This window comes from Lepus europaeus, chromosome 12 (genome assembly GCF_033115175.1).
Source record: "Lepus europaeus isolate LE1 chromosome 12, mLepTim1.pri, whole genome shotgun sequence".
In the NCBI taxonomy this organism is placed as follows: Eukaryota; Metazoa; Chordata; class Mammalia; order Lagomorpha; family Leporidae; genus Lepus; species Lepus europaeus.
Genome location: NC_084838.1, coordinates 654,441 through 671,399, shown reverse-complemented (window position 1 = coordinate 671,399; position 16,959 = coordinate 654,441). Strand labels below are relative to the sequence as shown.

The following is a 16,959-nucleotide window of genomic DNA, read 5'->3' as shown; positions in this document are numbered from 1 at the left end:
CCTCCTGGGCACCCATCGGGAGCCACACCGTGTCCCCCGGGACTCCGCTCAGGGGCTGCAGGAAGGCACGGGAGCAGAGGGGCGGGCTCCTGGGGAAGGCCCTGGACGCAAGGACTTGGGGCCAAGGTCGAGACCAGGGCTGGCCGGCTGGTCTGCTCCAGGGATGCCCCGCGGGGCCCTTGCTCTGTCCGGCTTCCATGTCCTTGGCAGGGCCACCCTGTCCGTCCATGACATGCTCCGATGGGCGCCTGTGGCTCCAGGGCCACCCCCACTGCTGCTGTTCTGACTGGGCTGTGGCTGGGGTGGGCGTCTCCCCTCCCACGCCCCCAGGAGCCCTGCTGCAGGGGCCGCTGGCTCCCTTCCCTTCAGCTCCGGGTGCAGGGGAGGGGCAGGACCACCGTGCAGGCAGGGGGAGGGGCCACAGGCGCCAGCGCGTGGGCGCGGTGGGGGGGGGAGTCCCTGGGTTGGCGCCTGCAGAGCTGGACAATCTGCGTCCCTAGGGAGGCCTAGCAACGGGGTGGGGGTGGAGCCACCCGCCAGTGAGGTCACAGTGTCCTCCCCCAAGGGAACCAGAGACTGGGAGATGAATTTTGACCAGAAGGCGGTGAAATTCCTGGCAAATTTTTACATCAATGGAGGCAAACACTGGACCCACGGCCCCCTGAGCCAGAAGCTGCCGCGGCCGCCCCAGTAACCCCCGCGGGCGGCAGGCGGGGGCGGCCTGGGAGGGTCGCCGGCGGGCTGGGTGGCCAGCGGCTGCCCGTCTCCCTTGCAGGTCCCAGTCAGCGGTGCTGTGGCTGGGCCCGCGGCCCGGGGCGGCCTGGGAGGAGGCGTGGCCCTCGCAGAAGCAGGCGGTCGCGGCTGCCCCGGGCTTAGGGGTGGACACTGCCTGTGCGGCCACCCTGAGGAAGCTGTGTGAGTGCAGCGCAGGTCTCGGCTCCCGCCGGCGATCGGGGGCGAGGGGAGGAGGGGTCTGGTGGGCAGCCCCAGTCCCGAGCTGCTTCCTGCGGCCAGTGCTGGAGCGACGCCCCCCGCTGCTCACCGATCCGGAGGTGCCCGGCCCCGCCAAGTACCAGGTGCCCAGCGCGTCCGCGCGCGAGAGCTCCGCACACCCGCACTACAGCCTGGGACGCAGGCACCCCGGCCCAGGTGCGTCCCCGCCGCCAGCCCCGCCCCGCCCGGCCCGGAGACCCCAGGCTAAGCCACCTCCGCCCCTTCCCCGCCCCCCCCCCGCAGAGGGCGGCGGCCGCAGGGCGTGGCAGACCGAGTGGCTGCGGAGCGAAAGCCCCTTCACGCACAAGGTGGACTTCAACCGCGAGCTCAAGGTGCGGCCGGCCCGCGGGCTGCGGGACGCGGGGGCTGGGCGGCGTGTGCGCGGAGGACCCTCAGCCGCGTCCCGCCTCCCGCAGTGGCCGTCGCCCGCGCACTACCGGCCGCTCAGCGGCCCCGCCGCCCGCTCCTGCAGCGCCAGGGTCCCCCTTCCCGCCGCCATGGCCCCCGAGGGCCAGGCCCGCCCCGCGCGGCCGCGGGCGCACCCGCTGGTGCAGGCTCTGGCGCGGGCTCGCGGCGAGAAGCGCCCGGACCCCGGCACCTACGACGTCGTCCCCGGGCACCGTCTGCGCAGCCCGCGCGCCCCCGCCTTCTCCATGGGCCGCGCGCGCGCCCCCGCCTCGCGGGCCGGCCCGGGTAAGGCGCGGGGCGCGGCGGGGCTGGGCGGCGGGCCCGGGCGGCGCAGCGCTGAGGTCCGCGGGGCGCCTCCTTGCCCTCTCTCCGCAGCCGGCGTCCCGGGCCCCGGCGCCTACCGCACGGAGCGGGCTCGCGACTCGCGCTTCCGCTCGGCGCCCGGCGCGCTCATCCAGGGCGTGCGCAGGCCCAAGCGCCACGACACCGGCCCCTTCTGCGCGCTCTAGGGCCCCCGTGGGCCGAGGGCAGCCCGCGCCCCCATTACAGACGTACTGTTCCCCGGCTCCGCGCTGTGCCTCGTGCCCCTCCCGGCGCGCGGCGGGGACGCGGGGGCGTGCGGGAGGAGGGGCAGCAGGCAGGCAGTGCGTGGCAGGGGCTGGGGTGGCTGCAGGTGCGTGGGCCGGCCGCCGCGGACAACCACGGCGGGCCGCTCCCGCAGCGCGCGCGGGTCTCCGCCCGCCCCGTGGGAGGCACGCACGGCGCTCGCACCCTCCTCGGCCACGCACGCTCGCACAGGCGGGGAGGTCAGCAGCACCGCGGTAGGAGCCGCTCAACCGCCAGCTCCCGGACCCGCAGCGCGGAGGGGGCGGGGCCGGGCGCCGGGGCGGGGCCGCGTGCGGAGGGCGGGGCGGGGCCGCGCCGACGGCACGCGCTCCCCGGCTCCGCCCCCCGCGCGCAGGCCGAGGGCGGCGCTCCCAGGAACCCGTGCGCGGCCGCGGCGGCGTTTCCCGGGAGCGCGTTGGGTGGCGGACCGGGGCCGTGCGGGGGCGGAAGTGGGCGGCCCTGGCCGGGGCAGAGCCGCGCCGCGAGCGGGACCTGGGCGAGCTGGAGGCCGCGGGGGAGCGCAGCTCGGGCGGCCCCCGAGGCCCGGGGAGCGGGCTTCCGGGGCGCCCGCGGCGGCCCCGGGGGAGCGCGGGCGCGCCCCGGGGGAGCGCGGCGGGGATGGGCGCCGAGCCGGCCGGCGGGGGTCGGGGCCTCGCTCCATGTTCGCGGGGCTGCAGGACCTGGGCGTGGCCAACGGCGAGGACCTGAAGGAGACGCTGACCAACTGCACCGAGCCGCTCAAGGCCATCGAGCAGTTCCAGGTGCGGCCGGGGCGCGCGGGCGGGCGCCGGGGCGGCGGGCGGACCCCCGCCTCGGCCCCGCGCTGACCCCGGCCCCCGCAGACGGAGAACGGCGTGCTGCTGCCCTCGCTGCAGTCGGCGCTCCCGTTCCCTGGACCTGCACGGGACCCCGCGCCTGGAGTTCCACCAGTCGGTGTGTTCGACGAGCTGCGGGACAAGCTGCTGGAGCGGGTGTCGGCCATCGCGTCGGAGGGGAAGGCGGAGGAGAGGTGGGCGCGGGCCGGGGCTGCAGGCAGGCGGTGGGTGGCGGGGGCTGGGGTGGCCGCAGGCGCGTGGGCCGGGGGCGTGGGCCGGGGGCTGCAGGCAGTGGGGTGGCGGGGGGCTGGGGTGGCCGCAGGCGCGTGGGCCGGGGGCTGCAGGCAGTGGGGTGGCGGGGACTGGGGTGGCCGCAGGCGCGTGGGCCGGGGGCTGCAGGCAGGTAGTGGCGGTGGGGGCTGGGGTGGCCGCAGGAGCGTGGGGCCGGGGGCTGCAGGCAGGCAGTGGCGGCAGGGGCTGGGGTGGCCGCAGGCGCGTGGGCCGGGGGCGCGGGCCGGGGGCTGCAGGCAGTGGGTGGCGGGGGCTGGTGGGTGGCCGCAGGCGCGTGGGCCGGGGGCTGCAGGCAGTGGGTGGCGGGGACTGGGGTGGCCGCAGGCGCGTGGGCCGGGGCTGCAGGCAGGTAGTGGCGGTGGGGGGCTGGGGTGGCCGCAGGAGCGTGGGCCGGGGCTGCAGGCAGGCAGTGGCGGCAGGGGCTGGGGTGGCCGCAGGCGCGTGGGCCGGGGGCGCGGGCCGGGGGCTGCAGGCAGGCAGTGGCGGCAGGGGCTGGGGTGGCCGTAGGAGCGTGGGCCGGGGGCTGCAGGCAGGCAGGGGTAGCAGGGGCTGGGGTGGCCGCAGGCGCGTGGGCCGGGGGCGCGGGCCGGGGCCTGCAGGCAGGCAGTGGCGGCAGGGGCTGGGGTGGCCGTAGGAGCGTGGGCCGGGGCGTGGGCCGGAGGCTGCAGGCAGGCAGTGGGTGGCGGGGGCTGGGGTGGCCGCAGGCGCGTGGGCCGGGGGGCTGCAGGCAGTGGGTGGCGGGGGCTGGGGTGGCCGCAGGCGCGTGGGCCGGGGGCGCGGGCCGGGGGCTGCAGGCAGGCAGTGGGTAGCAGGGGCTGGGGTGGCCGCAGGCGCGTGGGCCGGGGGCGCGGGCCGGGGGCTGCAGGCAGGCAGTGGCGGCAGGGGCTGGGGTGGCCGCAGGCGCGTGGGCCGGGGGCGCGGGCCGGGGGCTGCAGGCAGGCAGTGGCGGCAGGGGCTGGGGTGGCCGCAGGCGCGTGGGCCGGGGGCTGCAGGCAGCAGTGGGTAGCAGGGGCTGGGGTGGCCGCAGGCGCGTGGGCCGGCGGCCCAGGGCGGGTCGCTCCAGCAGCCTGCGCGGTCTCCGCCCTGCCCCGTGGAGGCCGCTCAGCGCCGCGCCGCCGCAGGTACAAGAAGCTGGAGGACCTGCTGGAGAAGAGCTTCTCGCTGGTGAAGATGCCGTCGCTGCAGCCGGTGGTGATGTGCGTCATGAAGCACCTGCCCAAGGTGCGCGGGGCGGGCCGCGGGGGCCGGGGGCCCAGGGGGGGGCGCGCGGCGACCCCGCCGCTGACACCCGACCGGCGCGCAGGTGCCGGAGAAGAAGCTGAAGCTGGTGATGCCGACAAGGAGCTGTACCGCGCCTGCGCCGTGGAGGTGAAGCGGCAGATCTGGCAGGACAACCAGGCGCTGTTCGGGGACGAGGTGTCACCGCTGCTCAAGCAGTACATCCTGGAGAAGGAGAGCGCGCTCTTCAGCACCGGGCTGTCGGTGCTGCACAACTTCTTCAGCCCGTCGCCCAAGACGCGGCGCCAGGGCGAGGTGCGCGGGGCGCGGGGGCCTGTGCCGCGGACCCCCCAGCCCTGGAGCTCTGCGTTAGGATCCTCCACTGTGTAGTTTTACTTTTCTTAAAGACTACGTGCTGTAGAGCTTTCTTTTTAGTATTTTTACTTGAGAGTACAGTTAGAGCCAGAGAGCCGCTTCCATCCGCTGGTTCACACCCCAGATGGCCGCGAGGGCTGGGGCTGCGCCATCCCGAGCCGGGAGCCTCCTCCGGATCGCCCACGCGGGTGCAGGGGCCCGAGTCCTGGAGCCGACCTCCGCTGCCTTCCAGGCCACAGCAGGAGCTGGATGGACGTGGCGCAGCCGGGACTCCAGCCTGCGCACTGATAGGGCAGCCCCTCCGGCCCCGCTGTCGGTGGCACCGGGTGCTTTTCTGTCACATGGAGTGTGTTTGATGTGTCAGTTTCAGCCAGGGCTTCTCAGGGGGCACAGTGAGCTCTGAGGCTTCTAGAATTTTCTAGCGAAGAAGAAAGGTAGATGCCACTTGAGGGTGGAGAGCGCTCCCCTCTGCTGGCCAGGGCTGGGGCAGCCTGGACTGGGAGGCAGGAGCGCAGGCCGGGTCCCCCATGCCGGTGGCCAGGACCCGTTACTGGAGCCAGCAGGGAGCTGGAGTTAGGACGGAACCCAGTTACTCCGCGGGCTGAAGGCCCGCCCACTCGGGGGTCCCCGCACGGGGTCGACTTCCCACGTCCCAGATCAGCCTGCGGGTGGCCGTGAGTCCGTGGCTCTGGTGGAGGTGGGGTCGCTGTGATTTGACCACCGAGGGCCTGCGTGGCTCCTGGGTCCCAGGGCTGTGAGGCTCTCAGTGGCGAATCTGAGAGGCTGTGGCTGGTGCCGTCCCCGTGAGGGTCAGGGGCCAGTGGCCTTCCAGGAGCCGTGAGCCTGTCGTGGGGTCCCCTCTTCAGGATGTCAGGGTGCTGCCACCGCAGGGCAGGAGGAGACGCCTCGCTCAGGGAGTTGGGAATTAAGGGAGTGGATGGCCGTGGCCAGGTGCTGGCCCGCAGGCGCAGTGGCCGGGAGATGGTCTGGACAGGTGGAGGCCTGGAACTGTCCCTGGGTGGCCTGGGATGGTGGAGGTTGGGAGCCGGCTCTGGGTTTGCTGTGGCCAGAAATGGCCCAGGATGGCAGTGGCCGGGAGCTGGCCCATGGTTTGCTGGCCCAGGGTTTGCGGTGGCTGGAGCCAGGCCTGGATGGCGGTGGCTGGGAGCTTGGCCCAGGGTTTGCGGTGGCTGGGAGCCGGCCCGGGGTTTGCGGTGATCAGAGCCAGGCCCGGATGGCAGTGGCTGGGAGCTGGCCCGGGGTTGGCGGTGGTCGGAGCCGGCCGGGGCGGGGGTGCTGACACTGTGTGCTGCAGGTGGTGCAGGCGCTGACGCGCATGGTGGCCGCAGCGTGAAGCTGTACGACATGGTGCTGCAGTTCCTGCGCACGCTCTTCCTGCGCACGCGCAACTGTGCACTACTGCACCCTGCGCGCCGAGCTGCTCATGTCCCTGCACGACCTGGACGTCGGCGACATCTGCACCGTGGACCCCTGCCACAAGGTACGGCCGCCCACGCCCCCGAGCTCTGTCCCGCCTCCCGGTCCCCTCGGCACCGCTGCAGGACTGGTAGGGTGGAGGAAGCAGCCCTGCCGCGCCCAGGCCCAGCTGTCCCCTTGTCCCTGCAGCCCGGGCGGTGCTGGCCCTGCCCTCCCCGAGCCCTGGTGGGCGTCTCCAAGCTGGACCCTCCCTTCCCTCGTTTTCCATGGCCGTTGCAGCTGAAGACTGCTCCCTGGGTCTTGGGTCACCTGTGGCCACTTGTCACTGCCGTGGCCACGCCCTCTCCAGACAGGGGACACCATGGAGGCTCTCTGGAGCCTTCTGTCCTCACAGTGGTCCCCTGGGGACGCTGGGGGACGGGCACCTGTGTGTTTCCCTCTGTGAACCTGTGCAGGTGATGCACAGACAGGGGCAGCCTGTGCCTCTGCTGTCTGGCGGCCCTGGCCCCTGGCCGTGGCCTGGCATGGGGCCCTGGCCCGTGTCCGTGTCCGTCTGCCTGTGCCCTGCTCCCGGCTCTGGCCCCTTGTTTTGTGGCTGTGCCGGGTGGGGGCGGGAGGGTCTGGCCACGCCGAGCCGGTGCACGTCATCCCCACAGTTCACCTGGTGCCTGGACGCCTGCATCCGGGAGCGCTTTGTGGACAGCAAGCGGGCGCGGGAGCTGCAGGGCTTCCTGGACGGGGTGAAGAAAGGCCAGGAACAGGTTCTGGGGTGAGAGCGGCTGTGCCGCCCGGGCCACACTGTGGGCTCCTTCCGGGGGGCAGCGGTGGGGCCCGGCGTCCCAGCCCAGCACGCGGCTTCCTTCCAGGGACTTGTCCATGATCCTGTGTGACCCCTTCGCCATCAACACGCTGTCGCTCAGCACCATTCGACACCTGCAGGAGCTGGTCGGCCAGGAGACGCTGCCCAGGGTGAGCCCGGGCCGGGCCAGCACTGCGGGCGTGGGCCACGCGTGGGGCCCTGTGGCCGGCTGAGTGCAGCTGTGGCCTGTTTGTCCGCAGGACAGCCCTGACCTCCTGCTGCTGCTCAGGCTGCTGGCCCTGGGCCAGGGGGCCTGGGACATGATCGACAGCCAGGTCTTCAAGGAGCCCAAGATGGTAACAGGGCCTGGGTGGTCTCGGAGTCCCCTTCCCGTTCAGTGGCTCCTGCCGGAGGCGCCTGCCCACCAGGTGTCCGGAGGCCTGCTGGCCACAGGGCGGCGGCTGCTCCTTTCAGCCTGGGGCTGGGTCCCGTGGGCGAGGGGGAGACGCGGGGCTCACGGGCTTCCCCCGCAGGAGGCGGAGCTCGTCACCAGGTTCCTGCCCATGCTCATGTCCTTCGTGGTGGACGACCACACTTTCAGCGTGGACCAGAAGCTGCCCGCTGAGGAGAAAGCGCCGGTCGCCTATCCGAGCACACTTCCCGAAAGCTTCACCAAGTACGGGCGGGCGGCGGGCAGGGGGCGGCGGGGGGGCTCCGGAGGCCGCGTGGGGCCGCTGACGGCAGGTGCCCTGGCGCAGGTTCCTGCAGGAGCAGCGCACGGCCTGCGAGGTGGGGCTGTACTACGTCCTGCACATCACCAAGCAGCGCAACAAGAACGCACTGCTGCGCCTGCTGCCCGGCCTCGGTGAGCCCCTTGTCCCCGGCGGCCAGGGCACCCTCGGGGCCACACCCCCGGGGGAGGGGCCGGGCGCCCGCTCCTGGTGGCTCCGTCGTCGGTGCTCCACAGTCTCTGGGTGTGGTGTCCCTTCCTCCTGAGTGTCTCGGGGTCTGCCTCGGCTGAGGGCGGTGCCTGTGGCTGGGGGGCGGAGCTTAGCGCCAGCTTCCTGCCCAGGCTCGTGTCCTTGGCGGTGGACGCCACACTTGCAGTGTGGACCCCCTGAGCCAGGGCGTTGGTCTCCTGGTGCTGCTGGCCGAGTCACACAGTGTCCCTCTGACTGGCAGCTGAGGTCAGGACACGAAGGGGCGGGGGTCAGACGCAGTGGCCTGTGCCCTGCAGTGCCTTTGCTCCCCTTTCTCGGCTGGAGTGGGGGCGGGGTCGCCAGGGTCACCAGGCAGGCGCTCAGTGGACGCTGCTGAGAGTGGACGTCACTTGTGGAGTTCTGTTAACTCTCTGTTGCTTTAAAGCAGGGTTTTATTGAAAACATTTTAGAATGAGACAGGGTCCTCTCGTGCATGGGTTCCTTCCCCCAAATGCTGGCAAGAGCCAGGTGCCGAGTGCGAGTCTGCGTGTGGGTGGCGGGCCCGGCCACGTGGGCCATCACCTGCTGCCTGCGGGTGCACAGCAGGGAGCTGTGCTTGAGCCACGGGGCATCCTGACCCCGTCCCAGACGCCGGGCCCTCTTCTCTTCATTGATTTAGTCGGTAGGCAGAATGACAGCTGGGGAGGGAGAGGTCTTCCACCACTGGCTCACTCCCCACATGGCCACAACGGCCAGGGCTGGGCTGGGCTGGGCCAGGCCAGAGCCAGGAGCTCCATCCAGGTCTCCCACGTGGGGCAGGGGCCCAAGCACTGGGCCATCACTGCTGCTCTCCCGGGTCATAGCAGAGAGCTGGATCGGAAGTGGAGCAGCCGGGACCGGAACCGGCGCCCACATGGGATGCCGGCATCGCAGGCAGCAGCCCAAGCCGGTGCCATGGTGCCGGGCCCTTCCATGTGTCTCAGACTTTTAGAAAACGTGTGTGTGTGTGTGTGAGGTGTTCTGTAAGCGTAGCCGTGTGTCTGGCTCCCCGGCCGAGGCTGTGGTCTGGCGGGGAAGCAGCGAGTCCAGTCGGGCGCACCTGTCCCTGCGTTCTAGCTGCGTATCGTGGGACTTTCTGAACACACGCAGAGTCGGAGCGAGCGCTGTGGCGAGGTGCCGCCGCCGCCGCCCCCCAGCTGTGCGCCGATGTCACCACGAGGGGCACCCAGGGGCCGGCGCGGTGGCACAGCCGAGGCGCTGCTCGCGGTGCCGAGGTCCCGCACAGTGCTGGTCTTCCTGCAGAGCTGGGGAGGGCAGTGACAGCCGAGGGCGGGGCCCTGCTCCCATGGGGGCCCCAGGTGGGGCTCCTGGCTCTGGCTCTGGCCATCTGGGGCGTGAACCAGTGGATGGACAACCTCTGTGCTCCGCCTTTCAGATAAATAAATGCTAACCCTTAAACTGACCACAGGCTGAGGTCCTGAGGAGGCACCACTGCCCGTGGCTTCGAGTTAGCTGAGGGGGGTGTGGCCTGCTGGTTATGTAGAGGTGGGGGATGTGGCCTGCTGGACCCATTCCGCTCAGGGCTGGGGTCATCGTGGGGTCAGATGGGGTCAGATGTGCCCTCAGCTCCCTGCCCAGGTGTGGCTCCCAGGTTCTAGGGGTGGGGTCCAGGGTGTGGGCTGGACCCCTTGTGCTGTGTGGGCCTGGGCTGTGTCCTTGTGGGGTGAGGCTCACTGCACACTGTGTGGGGGGTGGTCTCTGCCCTTACTGGGTCCCACCACAGCGTGGGCCAGGTTGGTGCTGTGCACTCTGGAGCTGTCCGTCAGCAGCTGTGGGCGGAGCCTCTGTCCTCTGCCCCGCCCCCCAGCTATAGGCCTGCCTCGTTGTGTGGGGTCCCAGATCTCGGGACTCCCCGATGTGGGTGCTGCTGCTGGGCTCCCCAGGGCAGCCCCTCGGGGCGGGGGCCGCCCGGGCCTCACCCAGGCCTGCTGGGGTTGCAGTGGAGACGTTCGGGGACCTGGCGTTCAGTGACATCTTCCTGCACCTGCTCACCGGCAACCTGGCGCTGCTGGCAGAGGAGTTCGCCCTGGAGGACTTTTGCAGCAGCCTGTTCGATGGCTTCCTTCTCACCGCCTCGCCCAGGTAGGCTGCCAGCCCGGGAGGGGGCCGGGCGTGCCGGGTGGGCCAGGGTGCTGCCCCTCCCTCCCTTCCAGGAAGGAGAACGTGCACCGGCACGTGCTGCGGCTGCTCCTGCACCTGCACCCCCGGGTGGCCCCCGCCAAGCTGCAGGCCTTGCAGAAGGCCCTGGAGCCCACGGGCCAGGTGGGTGCCTGCCCTGGGCAGCACTGGCCGCGGGGTGTGGTGGGCGCCCCCCCGGGCCCTGACCGCTGGGCATGGTTTCCCTGCAGAGCGGGGAGGCGGTGAAAGAACTTTACTCCCAGCTCGGAGAGAAGCTGGAGCAGCTGGACCAGCGCAAGTCCAGCCCTGCCCAGGCCCCGGAGACGCCGGCCCTGGAGCTGCCCCTCCCCCACGTGCCGGCCCCGGCCGGGCTCTGAGGCCGGCCAGGGGCTGCTGGGCAGCTGGGCTCCTGCCCCTCCCGTGCCTCCGCCCCACCTGGAGCCGCGTGTGGGACGGTGGCTGCCGGGCACGGGAGATCTGGGTTCTGCCCTCGGGGGAGCACGGGGGGTCGGGGGTCCTGCCTTGCATTTCAGGTGCTCACGGCTGGCCTGTGGTCTGGGGTGGAGCCCGGGTGAGGCTTCGGGGGACGGGGGGGTGGAGGGGTCCATCTGCATTGTCAGACCAAAGCCGGACCTTTGTTGGGGTCTGGCGATGGAGCCCCTCCCTCCGTGTCCTGAGCCAACCTGGGTTCTGGAGCTCCCTGCCCAGCCCGGGCGCAGCGGCGCACACGGTGAGGCGTCACTCATGTAAATAAAGGTGTTTTGGTACACACGGGCGTGAGGTGTCTGCTGGCGTCGGGCAGTGCGGGTGGACGCAGCCAGCTCTCCTGGCCGTGGCCGTTCAGCCCAGGGTGGTTTATGGGCCAGGCCCACAGGAAGACCCCAGACCCCAGACCCCAGGGCTTGTCTCAGAGGGCCTGGTGTCGGCCCCTCGCTGCCAGTGCCGGGGGTGTGCCCAGAACACGGCTCCCGCAGTGGCAGCTCCCAATGCCCTCCTGGGTAACTTGGGCGGGGGAGGGCGTGGTCTCCTTGAAGTGGAGCCCCTGGGGCTGTCTCTGCCGGCTTGGCTTCCAGGTCAAGTCCCGGCTGCTCCACTTCCCAGCCAGCTCCCTGCTGTGGCCTGGCGGAAGCGGCGGAGTGGCCGTGCTTGGTCCCCGCTCCCACGTGCAAGACCTGGAAGGCGCTCCTGGCGTCTGCCTTACCCCCCCCACCCCCGGTGTTGTGGCCATTTGGGGAGTGAACCATGGAAGACAGCTCTCTGCCTCAGCCGTTCAAGTAAAATCAGGAAGAGTGGAACCCCAGCCGTGGCTGCCCAGCGGCTGGTCCTCCTGCACCACTCTGCAGCCTGCGCCCCGGGCTCGCCCCTCCCCCATGCGGCACACTGCTCACGTGGGGACCACCAGGCCTGTTGTCTTCCTCAAGCTGCAGGGTGGGCAGGCGGGGCCCAGGGCCTCCCCGAGCGGCTGTTACGGGAGATGGGGGTCTCATGGAGGGGATTGGGGCTGGGGTGTGACTACAGCTCACCTGTGGTGTCAGCTATAAAAATGGCCAAGAGGGAAAGGAGACCCGGTGCCCCCACCAGCAGAGAGCAGAGCTGGCGACCGGGGGACCCAGGGAGAGGTCGGTGTGGCCCAGCTCCTCCAGCCTCGCTCCGAGTAGCAGGGGGGTCCTGCTGACCGCGGGTGGGGGGACTGAGGCCTGGGGGTCTGGGGGAGGAGTGGGGTGAGGGAGTGGGCAGTGGAGCTTAGGGGAGTACAGGGTGCTGAAGGAGGCCAGGGCCAGCACGGCGGAGCCGCAGACATGGGGGGTGGGGGTGGGGGCCCTCAGAGGTGGCTGCAGATGCGGGGTGCAGGGCAGACTGTGGGTGGGACGCGGCCATGCCTGCTGGGCAGTCCTGGGCCCAGGGTTGGGGGGGGGGGCTGGCAGCGTGCGGGGGAGTGCAGGGCTCAGGTCATGGGGCAGGCCGCCTGGGGTGTGACCCCCGCCTGCTGCAGAAGGCAGCTCCCCTCAGTGGGTCCCCCGGGGGCGCCTGCTTCTGCCCCTAGGGTCCCCACCGCAGCCTGGGGTCCCGTCAGAAGCAGCTCCTAGAGGAAGCCGGAGGCCCGGGAAGGGGCGGCTGGGCCAGGGCCACCTGTGACCCCCGGTGGGGAGGCCCCCAGGGGGCGGGGACTGACCGGCAGGCCTGTGCTCCCAGGCTCCGGAGTGGGAGTGCAGGCCCAGCTGGACTGGTCTGGCCGGACAGGGCTGCAGTGGTCCCTGAGTGTGGGGGATGGGCCTGGGCGGTCCTAATTCACTCCCAGGCCTCACAGGGGCCGGGGAGCACAGGCCCAGGCCTTCCGTCCCAGTGTGTGCTGTCCTGGGAGAGGAGGCGCTCAGCTGGGCACGGGGCCTGCTGCCCCTCATGTCCAGGCTGCCGGGAGCTCCGGGGGTCCTGTCAGGGCCTGGCCAGGGTCCGTGGAGGTGCCCCAGGCCTGGGTGAGACAGGGGGCTTGCCTGGGAGCACAGGACAGAGGGGAGGTGGCCACCGGCCAGGCCTCCCCCTCGGGCGCCTCGTCCAGCCCAAGTCCCGCCCCCGCCGCACCCCCTGACTCACTTCCTCCCCACAGAAGCGGAAACCTCCCGGGAGCTTCCTCTGCCGGACACTCCCAGGGGACTGCAGGTGCTGCTGCCCCTTCGGCCAGAGCTGGCCCGGGAGGCCCCTGACCCGCCACTGGGATCCGGTATTTCCTGATTCTGGTGTCCGGCCTGGGCCCGGAACCGCGGAGCTGGGGGGCGGGTCCCCACACCCACGCAGCCGCAGGTACGCAGGGTGGGTTGGGGGTCCGGTTGCAGGCGGCTTCCGCTGGCAGGGGCTCCTCTTCCGGTCCGTCATTCCGCCCACCCCTAGCCCTCTGAGGGGGGGCTCCCTACAAAGATGCTTAAGGACCCCAGGTTGGGGGGGTCCTGGGGGCAGGGCGGGGGTCAAAGTCTCCAGGCCGCCCCGCCCGAGGGTTCCTGGGTGGGTGTGTGTTGGGGGGGCTTCCTTTGCCCCCGCCTTAGGACCTGGAGCTGCGGGCGGGGACGAGTCAGGCTTGACCCCAGATCGGCGCCGGCCCCTCGACTCCTCCTCCAGGAACCCCGGGCGGCCGCCCGATAAGCTGCAGGCCCCCTCCCCCCGCCACTTCCTCCGGCCGGCGGCCGGTTAGGGGAGGGCCCGCCGGAGGAGGCCCTTCCTGGCCGGCGGGGACTAGGCCTTGGCCGAGCAGCCCAGACCGCGCCTGGGGGGGGGGGTGTCCCTGCGGGAGGGCCGCGGCCAAGTCCGGAGCGGGTCCCCTTCTTCCCGCTGCAGGGAGCGTGATCTGCGCGCCGAGCACTATGGACCGCGGCCAGTGCAGTCCGGAGCCCGCGGCCGCAGCTCCTCGCGCCTCAGGCCCATGCGTGATGGCGCCAGTGCGCGCCGTGGTCCGCCTGCGCCGCCGCGTGTGCATCCTGCGCAAGCGGCGCCTGCCGCCTCCTGGCGCGGGGCCCGACGCGGGGGCCGGCGCACCCAGGCCGGGCTGCAGCGCCCGGACGCCGCGCGCCGCCCTGGACCAGCCCAAGTTCTTCACCTTCGACGACCTGGCCGAATTGCCCTCCAGGGGTGCGCGCCGGCGGCGCCGGCGCAGCCGCCCGGTGCTGTACCCTGAGACCTCGCGCAGGTACCTGCCGCGCGCGGAGCGCCGGAGCCGCGCACAGCGCTGCCTGCTGCTGCTCGTGGCCATCGTGGGCTTCCAGGTGCTCAACGCCATCGAGAACCTGGACGACAACGCGCAGCGCTACGACCTGGACGGGCTGGAGAAGGCGCTGCGGCGCTCCGTGTTCGGCCAGCCGGCCGCCGTGGGGCGCATCGTGGCGCTGCTGCGGGACTACTTGGCCACGCACGTGCACAGCCGCCCGCTGCTGCTGTCCCTGCACGGGCCCAGCGGCGTGGGCAAGAGCCACGTGGGCCGCCTGCTGGCGCGCCACTTCCGCGCGGCGCTGGAGGACGGCGGCCTGGTGCTGCAGTACGACGCCCGGCACCACTGCCCCGCGCCGCGCGCCGCGCAGGACTGCCGCGCGGAGCTGGCGCGGCGCGTGGCCGAGGTGGTGGCGCGGGCTGAGGCCGAGGAGAAGACCCCGCTGCTGGTGCTGGACGAGGTGGAGGCGCTGCCGCCCGCGCTGCTGGACGAGCTGCACGGCCTGCTGCAGCCGCAGCGCGCCCACCACTTCCACAACGCCGTCTACGTGCTCCTCAGCGGCGCGGGCGGCGCCGAGGTCACGCGCTTCGTGCTGCAGAACGCGTCCCGCGCGCTGCCCGCGCGCCCCGACGGCGCCCGGCCGCAGGACGAGCTCGGGGCCCGCCTGCGGGCGCTCCTGGCCCGCGAGCACCCGCTCTGGCAGGCGGCGGCCGTGGTGCCCTTCCTGCTGCTGGACAAGCAGGACGTGGTCAGCTGCTTCCGAGAGGAGATGGCGGGGGAGGGCTTCTTCCCCGAGCAGGCCCTCGCCGAGCGCCTGGCGGCGCAGCTCAGCTACTACCGCGTCGGGGGCCGCGAGTTCGCCGTCACCGGCTGCAAGCAGGTGGTGGCCACCGTGAACCTCCTGTAGCGCAGGCGCGCTCAGCTGGCCGACAGCGGCGCCCCCGACGGCGGGGCCAGGTGGGCCGGTCCCAGGTCGTGCCCACACTGGGAGCCGAGGAGGCCCCCCCACCCCCGGCGCTGAGGCAGTGCCTGGGTCCCCAGGAGGACAGCGACCTCCTCGACCTGCAGCACCTGTCCGGCACCGCCCCCCACTAGGGGCTGGGAGATGGGCGTCTCTCCCCAGAGGCCGTGTGGCTCCAAGGGTCAGGCAGGGACGGGGACCAGCGCGTGTGCCCGGTCCCTCGCATCTCCCCAGGGAGTAATGGGGTGGGGTCTCGAGGCCCACGAGCAGGCCCATTGGGAGCCCCAGCAGTGGGCATGGCGCCCCACCCTGGCCAGCAGCGGGCTCTCGGCCGGGGTGAGGGGAGACTTTAGAGCCGCGGGTCCTCCCCGCCAGCACCGGCTCTGGAGATGGTGGCGGCGCCCTCGCCAAGGTGGTGAACAGGCACGGGGGTCGCACTGATTGCAGGTCGTAACGGAGGGAACCCTGCGTCCGTGTCCCCCAGGGGCTCGCAGGGGAAGGACGTGCCCCTCTCTCCACCTAAAACCGTTAGCTTGTTACCAGCCGTCTGCCCACCTTGGCCACTCCCCCTGGCCCCCCCACCCCCGTGGCCACTGCCCTCGCCGTGCGCTCTGTACCTCTCGGGGGCTCAGGTACCCAGGTCCTGCCTCCCGGAAGCACCCTGCAGGTGGGCTCCCCATGCTGGGGCAGCTCTGCGGGAGGCTGTGGAGACGGCAGGGGACCGGTCCTCACCACCGATAGCCCTGGGCACCGCGGGGTCTAGGGTCTGTGAGCTCCTGCGCCCCATTTGGTGGTAAAAGGGGGGCTGGGGGCACCGGGCCGAAGCTCTGTGTCCCCGCCCCCGCGGGTTCTCTCCCAGGGCCTGGTCCGGCTTGTGGGACGTGGAGGGGAGGCTCAAGGCACCCCTGGGTGGATGGAAGCGGCTAGCCTGCCCCTTCCCCTGTTGTCAAAATCCAAACCCACAGGGAGTTTTATTTTTCTATTTATTTTCTAAAGTGTTACCTTGAGGCCAATTTGTGCGGGCCGGAAATCACCGTGTGAATAAAGAGTGTGGCTCAGATCCCTTGGCCACGGCGTCCATGTGTTGTCTGCTGACCGGAAGAGGGCCCGGGGTGGGGCTTCACCCAGCAGGCGGGCTGGCTTGGACTTTTTTTTTTTTTCTAAGATTTCTTTGAAAGGCAGAAGACAGAGAAAAAGAGACAGGGAGACAGATCCTTCACCCGCTGGTTCACTCCTCACAAGGCCACAATGGCTGGAGCTGGGCCAGGCGCTCCATCAGGGTCTCCCTCGTGAGTGTGGGGGCCCAGGCACTTGGGCATCGCCTGCTGCTTTCCCAGGTGCACCAGCAGGGAGCTGGGTCAGAGGCGCAGCCCTGGGACTTGAACCCGCAGCCATATAGGATACCTGCTGGTGTTGCCAGCGACGGCTTAACACCGGCTCACAAGATGATCCCGGCTGCTCGGCCAGGGCTGTGATGTGCCCAGGGCTCACGGACGGCGGTGGGCGCGGGTGCAGGCGCCGGGGCTGCGGTGTGCCCAGGGCTCACGGACGGCGGTGGGCGCGCGGGTGCAGGCGCCGGGGCTGCGGTGTGCCCAGGGCTCACGGACGGCGGTGGGCGCGCGGGTGCAGGCGCCGGGGCTGCGGTGTGCCCAGGGCTCACGGACGGCGGTGGGCGCGCGGGTGCAGGCGCCGGGGCTGCGGTGTGCCCAGGGCTCACGGACGGCGGTGGGCGCGCGGGTGCAGGCGCCGGGGCTGCGGTGTGCCCAGGGCTCACGGACGGCGGTGGGCGCGCGGGTGCAGGCGCCGGGGCTGCGGTGTGCCCAGGGCTCACGGACGGCGGTGGGCGCGGGTGCAGGCGCCGGGGCTGCGGTGTGCCCAGGGCTCACGGACGGCGGTGGGCGCGGGTGCAGGCGCCAGGGCTGTGGTGTGCCCAGGGCTCACGGACGGCGGTGGGCGCGGGTGCAGGCGCCGGGGCTGTGGTGTGCCCAGGGCTCATGGACGGCGGTGGGCGCGGGTGCAGGCTCTCGCTGGCTGCCATGGCCCTCCCGGCTCCGGGCTGCCCCAGAGCACCTTCTGTCTTGGAGGCTGTTGGGGGTGGAGCTCTCTCACTGAGCACGTTTCCAGGCGGTTCCTGCTGGCACGGGGCTGAACCTGGCCTTGTGTCCTGGTGAGCGTGCTGGATTCCAGTAACTCCTGCGTGCCTACCGGGGCTCTGTGGGAGCAGCCCCAGCCCCCAGCCCCCCCCCCCCCCCACCGCGCTGAGC

At 72.0% G+C, this 16,959-nt stretch overlaps 3 protein-coding genes across 4 annotated transcripts; all 3 read left to right on the top strand.

Annotated features, from left to right (window-relative positions):
• Positions 1-583: 583 nt before the first annotated feature.
• On the top strand, positions 584-1,910 carry STPG3 (sperm-tail PG-rich repeat containing 3). 2 transcript variants are annotated; one of them, XM_062207162.1, is made up of 6 exons: positions 584-690; positions 776-915; positions 1,015-1,149; positions 1,237-1,325; positions 1,548-1,686; positions 1,777-1,910. In XM_062207162.1, exons 1-6 carry the CDS (start codon positions 584-586, stop codon positions 1,908-1,910), a joined length of 744 nt encoding a protein of 247 aa, XP_062063146.1. The 2 variants fall into 2 exon arrangements, with proteins under 2 accessions (XP_062063146.1, XP_062063145.1); XM_062207161.1 differs by having other exon boundaries at positions 1,410-1,686.
• Positions 1,911-2,633: 723 nt separating this feature from the next.
• NELFB (negative elongation factor complex member B) lies at positions 2,634-10,835 on the top strand. The gene is given in 18 exon segments (XM_062207151.1): positions 2,634-2,768; positions 2,850-2,897; positions 2,899-2,940; positions 2,943-3,016; positions 4,235-4,334; positions 4,417-4,444; positions 4,447-4,646; positions 6,022-6,043; positions 6,046-6,116; positions 6,118-6,207; positions 6,800-6,912; positions 7,010-7,112; positions 7,203-7,298; positions 7,476-7,618; positions 7,701-7,807; positions 9,863-10,004; positions 10,076-10,184; positions 10,271-10,835. Coding segments are annotated over 18 exon segments (1,737 nt in total). The 5' UTR covers positions 2,634-2,666; the 3' UTR covers positions 10,418-10,835.
• A 1,813-nt stretch (positions 10,836-12,648) lies between these two features.
• On the top strand, positions 12,649-15,748 carry TOR4A (torsin family 4 member A). Its single transcript, XM_062207157.1, has 2 exons — positions 12,649-12,839; positions 13,368-15,748. The coding sequence occupies exon 2, from the start codon at positions 13,394-13,396 to the stop codon at positions 14,639-14,641; it is 1,248 nt and encodes a 415-aa protein (XP_062063141.1). The 5' UTR covers positions 12,649-12,839; positions 13,368-13,393; the 3' UTR covers positions 14,642-15,748.
• Positions 15,749-16,959: the final 1,211 nt, after the last annotated feature.